General features: G+C 36.4%; 1 protein-coding gene across 1 annotated transcript in view; it reads right to left on the bottom strand.

Moving 5' to 3' along the window:
• Window positions 1-271: 271 nt before the first annotated feature.
• The window catches only part of LOC103609466 (dimethylaniline monooxygenase [N-oxide-forming] 5-like), a 28,404-nt gene continuing 8,032 nt past the window's right edge, over window positions 272-20,643 (bottom strand). The window contains exons 3-7 of the mRNA XM_008593784.1: window positions 11,558-11,735; window positions 4,677-4,865; window positions 2,484-2,646; window positions 1,552-1,694; window positions 272-886 (exon numbers count right to left, since the gene is read on the bottom strand). Coding sequence (XP_008592006.1) covers window positions 875-886; window positions 1,552-1,694; window positions 2,484-2,646; window positions 4,677-4,865; window positions 11,558-11,692 — 642 coding nt within the window. The 5' untranslated portion in view covers window positions 11,693-11,735 and the 3' untranslated portion in view covers window positions 272-874. The remainder of the gene's footprint in view (window positions 887-1,551; window positions 1,695-2,483; window positions 2,647-4,676; window positions 4,866-11,557; window positions 11,736-20,643) is intronic.

Below are 20,643 nucleotides of genomic sequence, written 5' to 3'. Positions count from 1 at the left end.
CCGGTACGGGGGCAACACTGAGGGTTGCGATCCGTTGCCGGACACGGAAAAAAAAAAAGACCAAAAAAATAAATAAATAAATAAATAAATAAATAAATAGTGTTTTTGTAAAAGGTGTGGTGTATAATAAACACTTAAGAAATGTTTAATGGCTGTCATATTTCTTATTTCAGTTTTCCATCTATACCTTGTTTTAAGCAAACATATTTAAAATCTGGATTTATAAGAAAAAAATTAAGGAAGATTGTGTAACCAATATAATCTCGTATGAAATTAATCTTGTAAGAAAGGGATGTTTTCTTTTCACAAAAGCATTATACCACAAGAATTATACCAAAATTTCCTTAATACACTGAAATTTATAAGTCCATTTAAAAATGCTGATTTACAAAAAACTTCTTATAAATACAATGTAATGTATAAAGCAAAAAGTTTAAGGGTCATTTAACAAAGTTGTAGCATCACACTTCCATTTAAAAAGACAGTAATAATTTGAAGCATATTGTGGAGAAGCACAGCTTAATTAAAGTTACTGAAGAACAACCAGGCTTCTACCTATTGCCAATAAAGTTATGATTCAATGAAGACAGGAATAATAAAATATAATAATATGTCTTTTTTCAGAATTTATAGTGAAGATACTTCCCTGCCAGGTGAAAATCTATGATACAAAAACCAAAACAAACAAAATGAAAAGCCAAAGAGATAAATTGCTTTAGAGCAAATGCCACTCCGTGCTACCTAACTGTACGCAAAGGCTGGGGCAAGATGCTTGCATGTGCCACAGTGTGGATGCTTTTTATACTGATATCCATGTTGTCCTTGGAGAGATCAGATTGCTTCTTTTTTCCATTTGGGGAGTGAGAAGGAAAATTCACCCACCATCCTATGAATGAAAATTTTCAATAACCACAGCGTGCTTTCTGTTACATAGGAACATGGCACTTCTGCTGGGCAACAGAAAATGCACGCTCTGAATACTGCATTGGAACAACCTCTCCCAGCAATTACAGTTGACCCTTGAACAACCTAGAGGGGGAGGGGAGGGGAAAGTAGGGGCACCTACTTCCCATGCAGTTGAAAATCTAGGTATAACTTTCCCCACATCACTACTTAAGTAGTTAAGTAACTTAAGCAGCTAAGTGCTTAAGTTCTTAAGTAGTTGGCCCTATGAAACCCATGCATACACAAAGGTGGCCCTCTGTTTATGCGGGTTCCCTTAAGGTTCAAAACTATATTGTTCAAGGGTCAACTGTTCTAGGTCTTGATCAAAGCCAGAGGCACACTCTGAGAAAATGGCTGATTGGGATTATGAGCACAGTCTGTGGTCAGGAACTCATTCCTTAGCCTCATGCTAAGGAGCCCTAACTAGTAACTGTGGCTTCTCCATTAGCATCAATCATAATGTTGTCAAACTGAGGCAATGAAACGTTTGCCAAGGGCACTGATGGGCTATGTGCAAACATCCATACTTTCTGCTGGGTCCACCTGCAGCTCCTGGATAAGGATGAAGCTAGAGTGAAGCAAAGAAAATAATTTACTGATTCAAACCTGCTTGGCTGTGTGGCTAATCTCTACAGCCAGGTCCCCTCCAGAATTCCCAATGCCAATTATAATGACTCTCTTTCCAGTGAATCCCTCTGGGTTCTTATAGTCTCGACTGTGCAAGTACTGTCCTTTGAACTTCTCGATCCCTGAAAGAGAAGGGAAAATAATTATTGGGTGATGGTTTATATAATGGATATAATTTGTCAAATCACTTGGTGTCTTTGCAGAGTTTAAAGTTTAAGTGTATATTCTACATATGGTCTTCCTTTACTTAGATAGTCTCTTGCCTTTCTGAATATTTCTGCCAATTTTCTTTTCCCATAGCCTCAGAGCAGAACCTTGTGATTTCCTTATCATAAGTAGTTTGCTTAACTTAGGATCTATTTGTATTTTGGATTTGTAGACTCACAAATCCAAACTGCCTCAGAAAACCTCCATTCTCGTTTGTCTTTTCATCCCCTTAAATGCCTACTCTCATTTCAATTAGAGTATATGTGTTTTTAAATAGTCTAGAGTATATACATGGTATCATTTATTTTTCAAAGTGAAAATTCAGGCCAAAGACTGAAATTAAATTCTTCCAGCTTTCATTTCTTCCTTAGAAACCCAATATTTCAATTTCCTTGATTGCTGGAAAATTCCTCATTCAACCTAATGCTGATCAAGAACTCCACATTATTTCTTTTGATCCTTAGAAAAACTGAAGTGATTATAAAATTAAATAGACCTCTAATCTTCCTCTAATCTCCAAAGTTACCATTATCTCTACCCCTAAAATGGCAATGTTACAAGTTACCCCAAAATGTTTCAGGAGGAACATGAAGAATTGGGTAAGCCTTATTTCATCCCAAAGTAGAAATCGCTCAGACTCTCATTTCCCAGAGGTTAGGTTACAAACATGGCTCAAGGGTCTTCTTTCCCAGTAGGTTACTCACCAGGGAAACTATCCAGGGGTAGGTAAGCATTGGTGTGATGGCCGGTGCAAACCATGACTCCATTGAAGACACCCACCTCCTTCTTCCCTTCACACTCAGTGACTACCTCCCATTGGCCTGAAGTAGAGAAATCAGGCCGCTTCTTCACACTGCACACAGTGGTCTGAAAAGGAAAGTAATAGCCATGGGGGACTGTATCCACAGTCTATACAGTGAGCATCTTCCCTGACATGACTCTCCTTGCAGAATGTTTCACAAAGGGCTCATATCACAGGCCCCATCACACAATAGAGTCCATGCAGTGATATTTGATTTTCATACTCTACAAATAAGAACTGTTTTGTTTGGGGCTATGGTCAAAATGAGAAAACTCATATGAGACAACTGAATAAAATAAAAATAAAACAGAGCTGGAAGGCTAATGTTGTACCTTCTCTGCTTCTAGAAAAGTGCAAATTACTAGGTCTCTTGGTCCATGCCCTAACATATTGCAATATCTGAGAAGCTTGGGCTTCTCCTGTGCTTCTATGACACTCCATGCACTAAATGCCTATTCCTCGCCTGACCTGTACACATCTCAAGCCCTCTGGTGTCTTCTACCCAAAGTCCTGTTCTCACTGGCTAGCCCTAAACATGTGACTGAGCTATAGGGCTCCCTTTTCTGGTACAGTAGAAAAACATCTCAGTGGCTTTCATTTTATTTAAATGAATCTCTCCTTGGATCCTATAAATGCCCATTTGCAAGTAACTATAAAGAATGAGGCTGTGAGATGAGATAGTCAATGGTATAATTTTTAGCTTTTTAAAAAAATAAATAAATAATAAATATGGTTTACTTTACCCAGTCTAAGGAAACACCAAGAATATATTTCTATATGCTTCTAGGCCTATGACCATAACATCTTGATGGACTAATACAGACACCACCCCTGTACACCTTAGCCATCCCACACTGTTTATAGTTCCTCTCTATCATGTTCTTACTTTGACACTGGCTGGTACCTTTGCCAGGATCACCCTTTTATTCCTTCCTCATTTGGCAGACTCCTACTCAGCCTTCAAGACTCAGCTTGAACATTATCTCTTCTAAGAAAACCTCCCTGGAAACTGATGCCTCTTGTCCTGATGGGTTAAACATCCTCCTCTGAGCTGCAATGTATCAATGTATAGATCTCTATAGCACTTATCACCCTGTAATTCATTTTATTTATTAATTATATTTATAATAAAAATTTTCTTCATTATTCTGTAATGTTAGACTGTGAAGTTATTGATTTTTTTTTTGTCTTTGCATCTTCACTGCTTAGTACAGTAAGAAAATTGTTAAGTGTTGTTTAAACAAGTGAAGAGAAGCACCACTGGGCTGTAAATGACTTACTTTGAAAATTGTTACCAAATGTTATCATTTTATTGTTGTGATTAAGCAGAAAAAGGCATAATTTAGCAGAATGATCAGAAGGTGGAAAATTAGGGCTTTTTGCCAGCTGTCAGAAACATCTATTACTTTATAGCTACTGTTAGAAACTATAGAAAAATCATAGAAGACTTTAGAGTAAGAAGGAAGTATTGAAGTAATCTAATACAATCATCTAATTTTACAAACAAGGAAATTAAGAGAAATTGAAGTTGGGGAACTTACTTGTCTAAGGTCACAAGTTAATTAGTGGTAGAGAAAGGACCAGAATTCAGGTTTTTGTTCCCCAATTCAATGTTCTTCCCTGTACACCAGTTAGCTCCTTTACTTCCTCAGTAATTTCCCAATGACTACTTCACAGAGTTATTGTGATCACATAAAACAACATATTGGAAATTAAGAAAGTATGAAAAGACTAAGCAGTAGTGGACAAGTTGTGCAACCAGAAGGTTTTAAAGTTCCTGTACCTATCAGTCCATTCTATAACTGGGAAAACATTTTACCTCATCTGTTTTATTGCAATCAATAGTGTAAATAAAGGCAAAGAAAACACTCTGGCGGTGGATTCCTGTGTCTGCAGACAAAATATATGAAAGAGAGACTTCGCCATAAGTATTTTTTAGGTAAGAGAGGACAAAGAATGGAGTCTTTGCCTGGATAGGATAGATATAAATACATATCCAGCCAATCCTTAGATGTAAGCACCAGCAAATGAAGCCATATTATTCATTTACTTGACAAACAACTTCAAACACAAAGATGCCCACAAAATTCCCTACCTTGAATTGAATATACTTCAGAAGATCAAATTCTTTGGCATACATCCTGAAATACTCCATGACCTGGGAGTTGTGCATGAAGTTAGGATAATGATCTGGGATGGGGTAGTCACTGAAGCACATCATCTCCTTAGAAGTATTGATGATCACTGATTTGTAAATACTGGCCCTTCCTTCTTCAGGATTTTCCTGCAGCAAATAAGAAGCATTCATAGCAACTTGAGAATTAACTTCATAAGTTATAAATAGCCAATAAGCATTTGAAGACATTTTCTGAAATACATGCCCATTAAAACAAATTACACACACACACACACACACACACACACACAGACACACCTCCACATGTCCCAATGTTTGCGACCCTGTGTAGTCACTTCCCCTTGAATCTGAGTTATTTTTATGACTTGCTTCTGATCAACAGCATAAAGTTGAAATGACACTGAGTGACTTCCAAGACTAAGGCCTTGCAGCTTCTGCCCGTGTCTCACAAAGCTCACTCTGGTAGAAGCCAGCAGCCATGTAAGAAGCCCAACTACCCCGAGACCACCACACTGTGAGAAAGCCCAACCTAATCATGCTAAGAGAATGTCTGGGATAGAAAGATGTGCAGCCAGCCCCCAGAAATTCTAGGAACCCCAGCTAAAGTTCTAAATGTGTGAACAAATAGGCCATATCAGATGTTCACTCTCAGTTGTGAATTGATTGCAATCACATGAGATTCCATGTGAGAACTGCCCAGCAGAGTAATAGTCTTTTAAATATTTAAAAGGCTAGGTAAGTTTCAAGAGAATAGGTTAGTACAACATTTTCTGGAGAGCAATGTCACAGTTTGAGAGCCCTTGAAACTTTCCCAGCTTTTAAAGAAATATTCACCATTGCAGACAAAGATTTGTTAAAGAATGTTAGTGCCAACATTATTCATAATATAAAAAGGAAGCAAGCTAAATGCCTAACAAAATTCATTGAAATTTGAGAACCACTGCTCTAGATCTTTGCTATCCAAAGTGTGATCTGTAGATCAGCAGCAGGGGCATCAACTGGGAGATTGTTAGAAATGCAGAATCTCAGGCCCCACTCCAGACTTACTGAATCAGAACCTGCATTTTAGCAAAATGCTCAAGTGATTCAGAAAACACTAAAACTGAGAAGAAGCATTGCTTTAGATGACTTAAACCCCCAAGTCAGTGTTCTTTCCCCTACAACAAACTTCTTTGCTTCCTCGAAATCTTCCTAATAACTACCTCATGGAGTTGTTGTGGTGATCACATAAAATAATACAATATCTACTCAACCTATTATTCTGTCACTGAGATGTCACAAATGATGAGTTTTCAAATCTCTTAGATTTTTTCCAATTGTTTTGATTATGGAAAATCACCTTAAACAATTTGGACCCCCTCCTCCCTTTTTATTCCAGAGGTGAACAGATATTGGAATATGGGCATTACAAAACACTGTGTCCTCAAAGGAGAGCATCAGCTTTGTCCACATTTGGGATTGCTTTTCTTCCATTTCTGTTGAAGAATTATTCAGTCTAGGAATCCTACATTGATCATTCCAATTTCTCTGCCCCACAATCCAATATCTCATTTCTTTTGACTATTAATGTTTCCACAAATCTCCTTTCAAGTTTCTTCTAATCTATCCTACCTGTTACAACCAAAATGCTCTAAGGTACAGCTGTGACTATATCTCTGCCCCATTTAACATAAAGTTCCCATTTGTCAGCTTAGGATTCAAAGATCTTCATAATGTCTTGTAGTATGCTCCTTATCTCCCCAACTAGATTGTATTCCCCTTAAGTTGTACTCATGGTTTTCCACACAGCACCTAAAATTATAAATAGCACTCAGTTTAATATTAATGTTTAATAGAGTATGTCAAATAGTATTGAGAAAGGCATGTATAGAATGAGAAGTAAATTTCACATAATGCATAACAAAGTAATGAAACATCAAAGTTTATTTCGAAGAGTTGGATAAGATATATCCATCTCATTTCCAAAAATTTGTTCTAAGGAGAATTGCAAAATCATAGAAAAACCAAATGCATAAAGATATCCATTTTTGTATTATTTAAAATAGAAATTAATTAGAAACAACTTAAAATGTCTCCAAAATAGATGAGTGGTTTAATAAGTTATAGTATTTCAACATGATGCAGAATTTATATTCCACACCACCCCATAGGTGTCCTACTAAATACAAAGCAAGTCCCATCACTCCATTGTTGAATGGCTTCTCCTGATTCCATCTGGAAAACTAAGTGTCTTATTTGAAATTTCACACATTTCATACTCTAGCCCAACCTACCTTTTAATCATCACTTAGTGATCTCCTTAATAAATCTCAAGTTTCTTTGTTATTAAGTTGTTTCCAAAACATTCTAAGCTCTTTCACAACTTTTATCCTTTGCACATATAACTATTTCTTCATCTGGAAAATTCCTGTCATTCAAGAGTCACATCAAATGTCACTTCTTTGGAGAAGACTTCCCTGTTTTCCCCACATATTAGATGCCCTACTCATCCTCTAAGTTCCCAAAACTCTCTGTTCATTTTGCCATAAAGGCAACTTAAACACATGATATTGTTATACATTTGTTTCCATGACTGTGAGGGACCTGGGAGCAGGGTATATGTATTATTCTTCCTCATGTCTCTATTATCAACACAGCACCTGAAATAAAGTGGATGTTCAGTATATGCTTTGAAATGAATTAATGAATTATCAAGAATGAATTTGGAGACAACAAAAAATATGACTTTAAAGACTACATAGGAATATTACAAATGGCCTCTGATGTAATTCTAAGTGAAGAATTAATATTACAAAATTACATTCACATGTAATCACCAAATATATAATATCAGATATGCATGGGACAATTGTATACCCTTGTTTACTCATGTTTATATAATTATACATTGTATAATCTCTCCCCTGTTAGATGTATCTCTTTTTAGGATGCTTTATTTTAAATAGATAAAACTGGAAAATGGGGAAAACCAGTTGATTTAGTAAGGAGGTAATATTTTTATTTTTTCTTTTATTTTTGTTAAAATGTTGTTTGTACAACACCCCTTCCTGATGAAAACTCTTAGCAAACTAGGAATGGAGAGAAACTTCCCCAGTTTGATAAAGAACATCTACAAAATACCTACAGCTAACATCATACTTAATAGTGAGAAACTAGATGCTTTTCCCCTAAGATTAGGAACAAGGTAAGGATATTTTCTCTTACCACTCCTATCAATATTGTACTAGAAGTCCTAACTAGTGCAATAAGACAAGAAAAGGAAATAAAGGGTATACAGATAGGGAAGAAATAAATAAAACAATTTTTATTTGCAAACAACATGATTCTTTATATAGAAAATCCCAAAGAATAAATATATAAATATTTAATATACAAAGAAATCCTGGAACTAATAAGTGAATACAGCAGGGTTGCAGGATACAAGGTTAATATACAAAAGTCAGTTGCTTCCCTATACACCAGAAATGAACAATTGGAATTTGAAATTTAAAAATACTTTTACAATAACACCCCCCAAATTAAAAACTTAGGTACAAATCTAAAAAATATGTATAGGACTCATATGCATAAACTACAAAACATAGGTGAAGAAAATCAAAGGTTTAAATAAATAGAGAGATATTCTGTGTTTACAGATTGGAAGATTCAATATTGTTAAGATGTCAGTTCTTCCCAACTTGATCTATAGATGCAAAGCAATCCCAATCAACACTCCAGGACACTATTTTATAGACATTAACAAACTGATTCTAAAGTTTGTATGGAAAAACAGAACACATAGAATAGCCAGCTTTGTCCTTAAGTGTGAGCTGTGCACAATGACTTTCTTACGAAGAGTATAGTAAGGGAAGGAAGAAAAAAAGAGCAACTTTACAGTGGCAAAACCTGACAAACACCACTTCAAGCCAGGATATCAAGGTTAATTAACATCAATAGTGATAAGTTGTACTAACAGTATGTACCCTTGATATGATGTAATTGGAATGGCACTTTACCTCTACAGTCTTTCTCCCCAAAATCCATAACTTCAGTCTAACTATGAGAGAAACATCAGACAAATTGCACTTGTGGAATATTCTACAAAATACTTGACCAGTAATCCTCAAAATTGTCAAAGATATCAAAAACAAGTAAAGTCTAAAGAACTGTCACAGCCAAGAGGAGCCTAAGGAGACACGACTGTTAAATGTAATATGGTATCCTAGATGGGATCCTGGAACAGAAAAAGGCAATTAGGAAAAACTGAGTAAATCTGAATGAAGTATGGACTTCAGTTAATAATAATGTATCAATATTGGTTTATTAATTATGAAAAATGTATCATACTAATATGTTAGTAATAGGGGAACTGGATGTACAGTATACAGGAACTTTCTGTAAATCTAAAACTGTTCTAAAATTAAGTTCAGTTAACATGTTGTTTGTACATAATTACTTTTTCAAAAAAATTAAAATAAATTAATAAATGGTGAGGTCATTTTGGAATTAAGATGTTTGTGGGGGAGGCATATTCCTACCTTTGGAATTTTATTTTACTCATTCATTTATTCAACAGATATTTCCAAAGTCTCTCTAATAAAATACTATATTAGGTGCTAAAAAATACAAGTCCGTTTCTGTCTTTCAAGGTTCAAAGTTTAGTACAAGGAGTAGAACCACACTTTCCACAGCAAGTCTGTTGAGGTCACTGAGTGAAATAAAACACGGATCTTACCTCTGTGACAATACTCACATATTTCTATTCTTTTTCAAGTCACTAACAAAACAAAGTATTATCTTCTGTCAAAGAAAACTGTCAAGTCCTTCCACTCATCTGATTCTTCTCTTGCTATTTTTTGGGGGAAGATTTATATAATGTATGGATTTTAAAAAACTATTCACCTAAGGGTGTTTATTATTTAGTTTTATATTTTAAATAAACATTTATTAAATATGTCAGATTTTACATTACATTGTATACATATGGTGTCTTTTTAAATATTATATACATACTTTAGAACTTTACTACATGAATGTAGCTATCAGATCAGCAGCAGCATCAACATTACCTGGGGGCTTGTTAGAAATGCAGAATCTTAGTACTACCCAGATTAATGAATCAGAATGCACATTTTAGCAAAATCTCCAGTGTTTCATGTGCACATTAAAGTTTGAGAAGCACTGCTTTGGTATGCTTTAAGGATTTAAAAAACCCAGTTTGACTAAACAATATTAAAAATTATTTTCCAGCATTAAATACTTATTAAATCCTCAGCACTGTATAAGGAATTTGTCATTCTTTCAAGCTATTTTATTTATTAGCGTATGAAAATCAAAATGGAGGCTGGCTGGTTAGCTCAATTGGTTAGAGTGTGGTGCTGATAACACAAGGTCCAGGGTCCAATCCCTATACCAGCCAGCCACAAAAAAAAAAAAAGAATCACATTAGCACCTACTTTCTACCATAAGTCTAATGTTAGTGAGGAGATCAAGAACTGATTGAAATTAATGTCTTGAAAACTTAACATATAATTATCATTAGAAAGTACTCAGCAAAATCAAGGAGGCAAGTGGCAAATTCTAATTCCTGTTTGGCAAGTGGAAGAAAGAAAGAGGGATAGAGATAGAAAAATACAAGAGGTGGTATCTGAGAAGAAAAGAAAATATATTAAACACCAGGGACCTGTCACAATAAAGAAAAAATGGAAGCCCTGGAGTCCTCAGTGTCTTTCTGGACACCTGGCAGCAATGGTGGAACTCCAAAGTGCTTGGACCAATCCTATATCTGAAACCTCCAATGAATTATAAAAAAGTTTGGGGCAGGGGGAGAGCAGGACTCCAAATGACAAGCAAGAGGGTGGTAGAGAAGCATATCTTAGAGAAAATTCTCGAGGAAACCACCATCAGTATGTAAAACATATTTAATCTGAAATGAATTGATGTTTATAGTACCTCAGGCTCCACAAGTGTATAACTGTGGAAAATGTGAGAATGAAGATCTCTAGCTCCATAACCATTCTAAGCAGCCACTCAAGACAATCTGCTTCTCAGGGATTCATTTATTGAACACAAATATGTTGGGCACCTAATATGTGCCAGGCATCATGCTTGGCACTAGAAATATAATGGTAAACCACACAGGTGTGGCCTGTCCCAACAGAAGTCAGAGCATTATGATGAAACAGCTTAGATGATATTGTAATACTGTTACTAACAAATTGAAGGGCTGGATGTGCATGTTAAAACTGAGTATATGCAAGGACAAGAAAACTCAGTTACAGGTGCCCTCTGCCCTATTCCAAGGATAGGACTTTGAACCTCTCAGAGGAAGGAAACGTTCAAAGCAAACAAGACGGCCAGATTTAATATTCTATCCAAGGACTAGGATTGTCAAGAATTACCTAATGTGAACCAGAATTCAAAAAAATATGAAAAAAAAAAATAATAAGGTTAGAGAAGACTGAAGAGGGGGACTCCTGGAAGGAGTTGTAAGGAGACAATTCTAACTTATTTACCTATATTTTCTAATTCTTGAATGTTTTCTACCGTTCATTATTTTCCTACCCCCCAGGTTGTTTCCCTCTTCTTGACAGCTACTGAAGTCATTAAATGAAAATGGTGTCTGTGCCGTTTTCATAGACAACAGAAAAGGAAAAACAAGTGATATCCATGTCCCTTTTTGCTACCGGCCTAGGGAAAGAGGAACCTGCGTAAAACCTGAAGCAGAGAAGAGGTCAACAGGCTGAATTCTAGCAGGTTTAATTATTGTCAAGCTCATCATATTCCCTGACACGAGATAAAATGTATCATGCACCTAGCTGCAGGGAGGGCTTCAAGTACTGAGGGACCAGGAGATTTACCTGAAACCTCCAGAGCCCTCCGATGTCATTAGTCCTTTCAAAGCAGACAGGTTCCAAGCCTTCATCTAGGCAGCACTTGATAGACGTGAGCCCGCACACTCCTCCCCCAATCACAGCAATTCTTTGCTTGGTCATGGTCTCCAGAGATCTTCACCTGGCTAAGTCAATGTCACTTGTCCTAAAGAAAGGATAACAAGAGAGAAAGCACACATCGGTCAAAAGTTTTCAAGGAAGACCTTGGCCGTGGCATCCAAATAAACGCTGTTAACAAGAGGTGCCTTTGGGGAAGCCAGATTCGGCTGTCCTCTTAGCCCTAGGGAATCGCTCTGGGTGGGGCGGGGAGCCCTACGCCTGCAAGACCCAAAGTTGAGAACGCTCTGCTGTGGCACCGGACCTCGCTGCCCTTCTTGAAACACCCGGCGGATCCTTCAGTTACGATCCTGGAGGCTTCTCTGACTATAGGCTGTTTTCAAAGAAATATAAACCAACAATACACAACAGCAACAGCCAATGGGGAAGGGCTGCTCCGCTCCACCTCCTTTCGGCCAACACTCTGCCCACTCATCGGCACCCATTCTTGCACTCTTCACCGGAATAAAACCTGGGCCGAATCTGCTTTGGGCAGGAAAAACTAGTCCTACAACTTGTCCGACTTTGACCTGTAGTCGCCCGCACTCTCGACTGCGCTCTCTGGAGACGGGACGACCCTCTATCTCCATCCCACCTGGGCCGAATCTGCTTTGGGCAGGAAAAACTAGTCCTACAACTTGTCCGACTTTGACTTGTAGTCGCCCGCACTCTCGACTGCGCTCTCTGGAGACGGGACGACCCTCTATCTCCATCCCACCCCGCCTCTCCGCATCCACTTTTAACTTCCTGGTTTTTGCCTTAAAGTGACAAACTCCTGCTAGTGAAGGGAAACTGTCGGCAATCCCAAAGCAAGCCTTGCTCCAAACGCTTAAGTGGGGAAAACCCATCTTTCGGGAGATCTGTTAAAACAGGTGATCCCTCCCCTCTTCCACCTCCACCTCCCCACCTCACAGAGGGGATCTTTGGTTCCACACCACTGGTAGAAATTGACTCTAAAATCCCCATGCACTGAGCTGAGTGCTGGGGTACCGTGAGCAATGGATTATGTTTCCTACTTAGAGGAGCTTATAGCTTACAGGAAGGCCAAAACATAAATAGATAATTTTAATAAAATAAAAATACTTTTTAAAAGTGCCTTCTCTAATATGAGTGGTTAAAAATACAAAATATCCGCTTCTAAAATGTAACTTAAAATTTTCAAGTATAAAATCATGTAGAGCCACCAATGTAAGAAATATACAATTTCACACACCAGGTGGGAATTGGGGCCCATCCAGCCCATGGTTCTGTTTTGACAGGTGTAAAAGATTGTAGGAGGCATGGATCGTGGCTGATGGCATCGTCATTGTTCACCCTCTTCTGCTTCCTGAGTCAACATGGCTCAAGATGGTTCAGCGCCAGCCAGTGTCAACTTTGGCTTTCGACTTCCTGGCCTCACCCTAAAAGTATGTATTATTGGCCAATGATTATCATTTCTCAAGGCTGTACCCTGTATGGTTCAAAAGATTTAATGGAAATCAACCCAGGTAATCCTCTCAGCAACTCCATGAGGCAAGTACTATGATTACCTCCAGTTTGCAATTGGAAAGTAGAGGCACAGAGAAGCTAAGTAAGCCTCTGAAGATCACACATCGAGTAAGTGGAAAGGCAGAATTGCAAACTAGGCAGTCTGGCTTCAAGCATAGGCTCTCAAACTATTGCACTGCTCCTGCATGGGGATATTTTTTCTTCTTATTTAGCCACAAGTTCCTTCTCCCATTTCTCATCTCTCTACTGCATCCTTTCCTTTTTCCTAACTCCTCTCTTTACACTCCTGCATTTTATGTGAACTGCTTACCGTTGAGCTATAGCTTGCCTTATTTCAACTACTTTAAAATATGTTTAAAAATAGGCCTTTGACTTCGGTAATCATTTGGCTCCATCAGGAAGATTTCAGCCCAATATACGGTCTGAATTATGAGAATATAGTAAACACACACATACACACAGCAAGAAACACATGGCATCGACTTTGCCTAATGGGAGAATGGAGAAGAAGAATAGGATGGAGTTTTTCATATATTTCTCAGTAATAAAAAAAAGAGAGTGTTTTTACTTTTTGATGTGATTCTGTCAAAACAGTCATTTATGAAAAAGTCACTAATCTCTCAATGGCCACATCAAGATGACCTAATCAAATAGATCTTATTTTTTTAAAAAAAGGCCAGACACACAAAAATAAATGCCACATGTTCTCACTTACATGTGGGAGCTAAAAAAATAAAAATAAGTCGAACTTTTAGAAGTAGAGAGTAAAATGTGGTTGCTCAAGGCTGGGAGGGAGAGGGGGAGGGGAGAAAGGGAGAGGTTGGTTAATGAAGACAAAATTACAGCTAGATAGGAAAAATAAGTTCTAGTGGTGGCAGTAGTGCTAGGCATCTATAATTAACAATCATTTATTGTATGTTCTCAAATAGCTAGAAGAGAGGAGTCAAATGTTCTCATCACAAGAAATGATAATTTTTTGCTATGATGAATTTGCTAACTACCCTGATTTGATCATTACACATTGTATATTACATATATTAAAATATAACTCTGTACCCCATAAGTATGGAAAATCAATGTTTCAATTAAAAAATAAATTCCTAAATTAACAAAAAAGGTAATTATCAAAAAAAAAAAAAAAAGCTGCTGTTTAACTTTGCTCTGGATTCTCCTCACTTTGCTCCAGAAAACCTTTAACTAGTGTCCTCACACATTACCAGCAAATAGAATGCCTTTTGTTACCAAATATCTTTCTTTCTGTCTAATGCTACCTTCGCCTAGGGGGAAACAAAAAAGCAGTGTTCTTTTTTCAATTACCTAAATATATCGACTTTGAGATTTCAGAAAAATTAGCTTGCCAAGACCTGTGGTAGTGGAAGGGCCAAGGGATACGTAAGAACAGGACATCTCATATACAGTGATCCTGTTTCAATTACACCGTGGTTTACTGGTTGTTGGAGAAGGCAAAAAGGGTGTTCTTTCAGTTAACAAGTCACTAGACCACAAGGAGCCACATCTGAATCTGAAAGAGACGATTGCATGTCACCCAGAGATCCCAGAATTTGAGCTGGGTGCAGTAGCTGGATGGGATTTGGGGTTGTCTTTCTTGGAGGTGGGAATGAGCATAAAAGGAGAAGTTTGAACACAGAATTTTAGTAGCCGGAAGGATGGCAGACACTACCAGCTGTTCATTAGAATCTGTTCTCTTCCTCTTACAATATAACAGGGTTGCAGTTGGGACTGGGCTGCCCAAATAGGAACTGCATTTCCCAGTCCCTGTTCCAGCTGTGTGTAGTCAGAAGACTAAGGTCTTACTAAGGGATGTAAGAGGCAATTTCACCTAAACTGTTTACAAGGAAATGACTTGCCCTGGTATTCCACTCTATCCTCCTTTCCTGTAGCCTGGAATATTGATAACCAGAGACACCTCTGGAAGCCATGTACTGAATTGATAGGTCCACCTTCAGGTTGGGTCCCTAAACGACTGGATCATGTAACCTGGACCTGCTAATCTTAGACTTTTACATGAGAGAAAACTGCTATTCTATTTGCACCATAAAATTTTTTATTTTGCTTATTTATAGCAATTTAGCCAACCCTAATTAATATTAATATTCTTTGGACCTATAACTTTAAAAATACTGATATCTTTTATAAAAGCTTTTAGTTATAAATTTGAAATTATACTAGAGTAGTACCTCTTAAAAATAAAATTCTGAAGAGAGTGTTTTAACACAACCATTTTACATTTTGTAAGCTTAATTTATAAGTGAATTCTTTCTAAATTGGATAATTTTGAATGTACTAGAGGAGATGCCTAGTTAAAGGAAAACGGGTAAATAAATACTTGTATAAACTGATTATTAATCTCTCCCTACTGAATTGGTTTTGCAAATTCAGAATAATGTAATGATTACTTTTAAAACTTAATTAACATTTTAATTTATAATTTTATTATTAATGTTCCCTGACTTCAATGATGTCTTGTAGTTAATTACTTTTGAATTTGGCAAATGTGTTTTGTGTTGTTTTCAAATTACTTACAAAATGTTTTAATCCTTGACTAAAACTTTCTCTCTGGGCTGCCAATTTTCAGGTAAGTCAATTTCTTCATTGACCTGTAATTTTAATGTGTGCAAATTAATACATGACTAAACTCAGTTATTCATGCTATTAGGGAAGAGAAATGATACAAGTTGATAGATAACAATTACTAACTCCAAGATAATACATATGAGGCTTTTGAAGGAGTATGTGTGTATGCGTACACAGGCATGTGTAACTGTGTTTGCAATTTCTGCAAAGGTCCAACCTGGGAGGAGCTTATGAATGGTACACTCTCACCTTTACTCGGATGCTCCCCTATCTCCTAATTCCTTCTGTTAAGTCTGCATTTTGCACAAATTCATGCAACAAATATTCCCCTTTGGAGGCCACTTCTTTTAAGATGGCAGCTTTTAAAAGATTGAATGGCCTTAAATCTTGTTTGAAGGAGAGCTATCAAGGAAAGCTTCCTGAAAAGCATTGGACTGTGATATAAGTGAGAAATATACTTTTGCTGAATTAACATTTGGAGAGTTATTTGTTACAGTAGTAAAACCTTAATAAATCAACCCTGACTAGTAGTGCAGGAGTCACTTATAGCACAGCATATATTCTATGTCTGCTATGTGCTAGGTACTTTGTTAGGCAGAGAAAAGAGAGGGAAAATTCATACATCTAAAGGAGATGAGATAAATCATAGACATTATGGTAGGCTAAAAACATGGTCCCCAAAGATATCCATGTCCTAATCTGCAGGATTTATGAATGTTACCTTATATGACAAAAGGAACTTCGTGGGTATGATTAAGTTAGGGATCTTGCTATGAGATTATTCTGGATTATCTGAGTGGACTCTGTATAATTACATGGATCCTTAGCAGAGGGATGGTGAGGTAGATTTGACTGTAGAAATAGAAGCCTGCATGAACAACTGAAGGAAGACGCTACACTGCTAGCTTCAAAAATGGAGCAAGGAAGGGTCCAGGAGCCAAGGAATGCAAGGAATGCAGCTCTAGAAGCTGGGAAAAGCAAGGACATGTTCTCCTCTAGAGCCTCTGGAGGGAGCACAGCCCTACAAATGCTATGATTTTAGCCCAAAAGAACCCATTTTGGACATTTTGGTCTTCAGAAATGTAAGAGAATAAATTTGTATCATTTTAAGCCACTAAGTCTGTGGTAATTTTCACTGCAGCCATAAGAAACTAATACAGATCTGGTAAGTACTTGCACAAGATGGAGATACAGGTATTTGTTCAGAAGTTAACCAATGTGGAAGGCACCTTCTATTGATCAGCTCATTTGAGACATTAGTCACGCAGCCATGGTGACTGTGCTTCCTGTGGAACCTGTATTGAATGCCATGCTCACACAGAAGCAACGGAAAACCTTGCCCTTCATGATTTTCAAGGAGGATTGGAAAGAAACAGAGTATAAACACACGAAAATGACTTAAAGATACTTCGAAACAACATAACAAGAGGGAAACCCCCAATAAAGAAATGATTGGGTTCTAAAAAGTTAGTTTTAATCAATATTTGAAAACCAAAATGCATTTTCCCATAGAAACAATATCATATTCCATGGTTAAAGCATCAGAAAAGTGATAAAAATCTGTTAAATCTTTAAAATAGCACAAAGGAAAAACAGTTTAAATTAAAATCTGGGACGCATAGGAAATGAAAGTTCTGTGGTAATGGCTCCAAATTATTCACATTAACAGAGATGATCACTCAAATCCAGTGAGTCTCTGGGGCACTTGTCCCACCATTCTGTTACTGGACTCAATGGGTCCGTTTCTTGCTGAGCGTAATCAATGAATGCAACCGAGGCCAGAAGTCTGGTTAGGAAAGTTTATTACTTGTTACAAGCAAGGAGAATACTGGGGATTGCTCCCAAAGCAGTGTTTCCCCGAAAGAAGGGTTACAGTTTCTTTTATTGAGGATAAACATGAATACACATAAGCTTTATTGAAGTCATCACATGTAGAGGCAGTCATCACCATGCTTGCTTATGCATCCATGCTATGCTAATAAGTAATCATGGGTGGAGAATTTACTATTGTAATGAACAAAGTTCACTCTAGGTTCAGAATTTTAGCCCTTACTTGGTGGGTTTGGTCTTAATTGGTTTCCGCTGGTTCTTTGGTCACCAGCTTCTCTTCTCAGTTCCTTGGGACTGGCTATTCTTATAATTAACCTTTATCTGTCCCTTCCTACTCTGTTTCTTTAGGCTAACAATTCCATCCTCGGGCAAAGAATTCTTCTGGCATGCACATCTTAATTGGTTTCCGCTGGTTCTTTGGTCACCAGCTTCTCTTCTCAGTTCCTTGGGACTGGCTATTCTTATAATTAACCTTTATCTGTCCCTCCCTACTCTGTTTCTTTAGGCTAACAATTCCATCCTCGGGCAAAGAATTCTTCTGGCATGCACATAAGTTGCATGGGAGGCTTGAGCTAGGGTGGTGACACTGGAGATAAGAAGAAGATGATTCTGGTATATTTTGGAGAGAGAATGACTGCAATGATATGTGTGTGGAGGTGCCATCACAAAGTTCTCTTGTGCTGTTTACAGCCAATACCCACCTCGAGAGGTAACCATTAGTCTTATTTTTATAACCATAGATTAGTTTTGTGTGTTCTAGAAATTCATATAAATAGAATTATACAGTAAATACTCCCCGTGCTTGGCATTATTATACAACTTAGTGTTTTTAAGGCTTATCCAAGTAGTTGCCTGTGTTGGTTGTTCTTTTTTATTGCATGAATACTACAATTTGTTTATCCATTCCCCTGTTGATGAACATTTGGATTATATCCTCTTTTTGGTTATTATGAATAAGGCTTTCTATTCTTGTACAAGTCTTCTTTGTGGACATAGGCTCTCATTTCTCTTGGGTGCCTAGGAGTGAAATTGCCAAGTCGTAGGGTAGGTGTATGTTTAAGTTCAGTTGAAGATGTCAAAAAGTTTTCCAAAGAGTTCATACCATTTTTCTCTCCCATCAGCAATATATAGAAGTTTCAGTGCTCCACATCCTTTCAATACTTGCTGTCAACCATTTTTGTGGATATGAAGTGTTATCTCACTGTGCTTTAATTTGAATTTATCTGATGACTAATAATGTCGAACCTCTTTCCATTTGATTTATTGGACATTTGTATATCTTCTTTGTGAAGCGTTTGTGCTAATCTTTTGCACTCCCCCTTTTTTTTTAAGTGGTTGTCTTCTTATTATTGAATTTTAAGAGTTCTTTATATAATCTGGTTACAAGTCCTTTGCAGACATGTGTATTTTGAATATTTTCTCATAGTCTGTCACTTAACTTTTCACTTTCTTAATTTTGTCTTTTGATGAGCAGTTTTAAATTTTGATGGTCTATTTTATCAATTTTTTCTTTTATGGTTAGTGCTTTTTTTTGGTTCCTTGTAAGTAATCTTTGCCTACTTTATGATCACATAGATAGTCTTCTGTGTGTCCTTCTAGAAGATTTATAATTTTAGCTTTCACATTTAGATCTAAGATATATTTAAAAGCAATTTTTAGGAATGCTGTGAGTGTAAGGGTCAATGTTCATTTTTTTTCCTTCTGGATATTGAGTTCTCTTGATATTTATTCTAAGACTTGGTTTTCCCCTTGAATTGCATTGGTGTCTTAGTCATAGGTCAAATAACTGTTATATGTGGGGGCCTATATCTGGATTCTCTGTTCTGTTGCATTGATCTATTTGTTTATACTTATGCCTATACCATACTGTATTAATTACTTATCTTTGTAGTAAAATTTGAAATTTGGTAGTATAAATACTGTATCTTTGTTCTTATTTTAAAGATAATTTTGGCTATTCTGGGTTTTTTATGAATACTTGTAAATTTTAAAATTAGCCTATCAAATTTCCACCAAAAAAAAAGCCTTTTGGGATTTCAATCAGGATTGTATTGAATACATAGATCAATTTGGGAAGAACTGGCATTTTAGCAATTAAATCTTTCAATCCTTGAGGTAGACACTTTCTCCTTTTATTAAGTCTTTTTTGATTTGTCTCTGTGATGTTTTGTAATTTTCAGTGTAGATTCTTGCACATTTTATTTAGTCCTGTATATTTTCTTTTTTAAATCCCATTGTAAATAGTATTGTTTTAAATTTTACATTATTCAATTGTTTGTTGCAAGTATAAAAAAATACAATTGACATTCACATATTGACTTTGTATCACATGACCTTGCTAAATTCATATATTACACCCAGTAGTTTGTAGATTTCTTGGATTCTCTATGTACACAATCATGTCTCTTATAGATATAGACAGTTTTACTATTTCCTTTCCAATCTTTAAGCTTTTAAAAATCTTTTTCCCTCTCTTTATTGTACTGGTTAGGACCTCCAATACTATGTTGAAAAGGAATGGTGATAATAAACATCCTTGTCTTGCTAGGGGAAAGCATTCACTAGTTGACCGTTAAGTGTGATATTATTTGTTTGTTTTTGATAAATAACCTTATCAAATTGAAAAAGTTCCCTATATTCTTAGTCAACTAAGAGTTTTTATTACTAATAGCTGCTGAATTTTAGAAAATATTTTTCCTGCATTTTTTTTTAAAAAAAGATCATTTTATTAAAATTATATATTTGTTGTTGTTAAGCTAACTACTTTTTTCTGGAATAAATTCAGATGACCATGATGTGTTATACATCTTTATGTTACTGTACTTGATTTGTTAATATTTCATTTAGGATTTTTTTCTCTCTCTGTTATAAAGAGATATTGCTCTGTATTTTTTTTTTTTTTTTTTTTTTGGTGGGGTTTTTGATAGTTTTTGGTTCCCAGTTTGGCCATTGGGGTGGGGTTTTTTTTTTTGGAATTTTTTTATTCCTCTTTTTTAAAAAAAAATTTTCTTTTTTTTTTTTTTTTTTTTTTTTTTGGTAGTGTC

Source organism: Galeopterus variegatus, unplaced genomic scaffold (assembly GCF_000696425.1).
Source record: "Galeopterus variegatus unplaced genomic scaffold, G_variegatus-3.0.2 Scaffold9646, whole genome shotgun sequence".
In the NCBI taxonomy this organism is placed as follows: Eukaryota; Metazoa; Chordata; class Mammalia; order Dermoptera; family Cynocephalidae; genus Galeopterus; species Galeopterus variegatus.
This window is presented reverse-complemented; position numbering and strand designations above follow the sequence as displayed.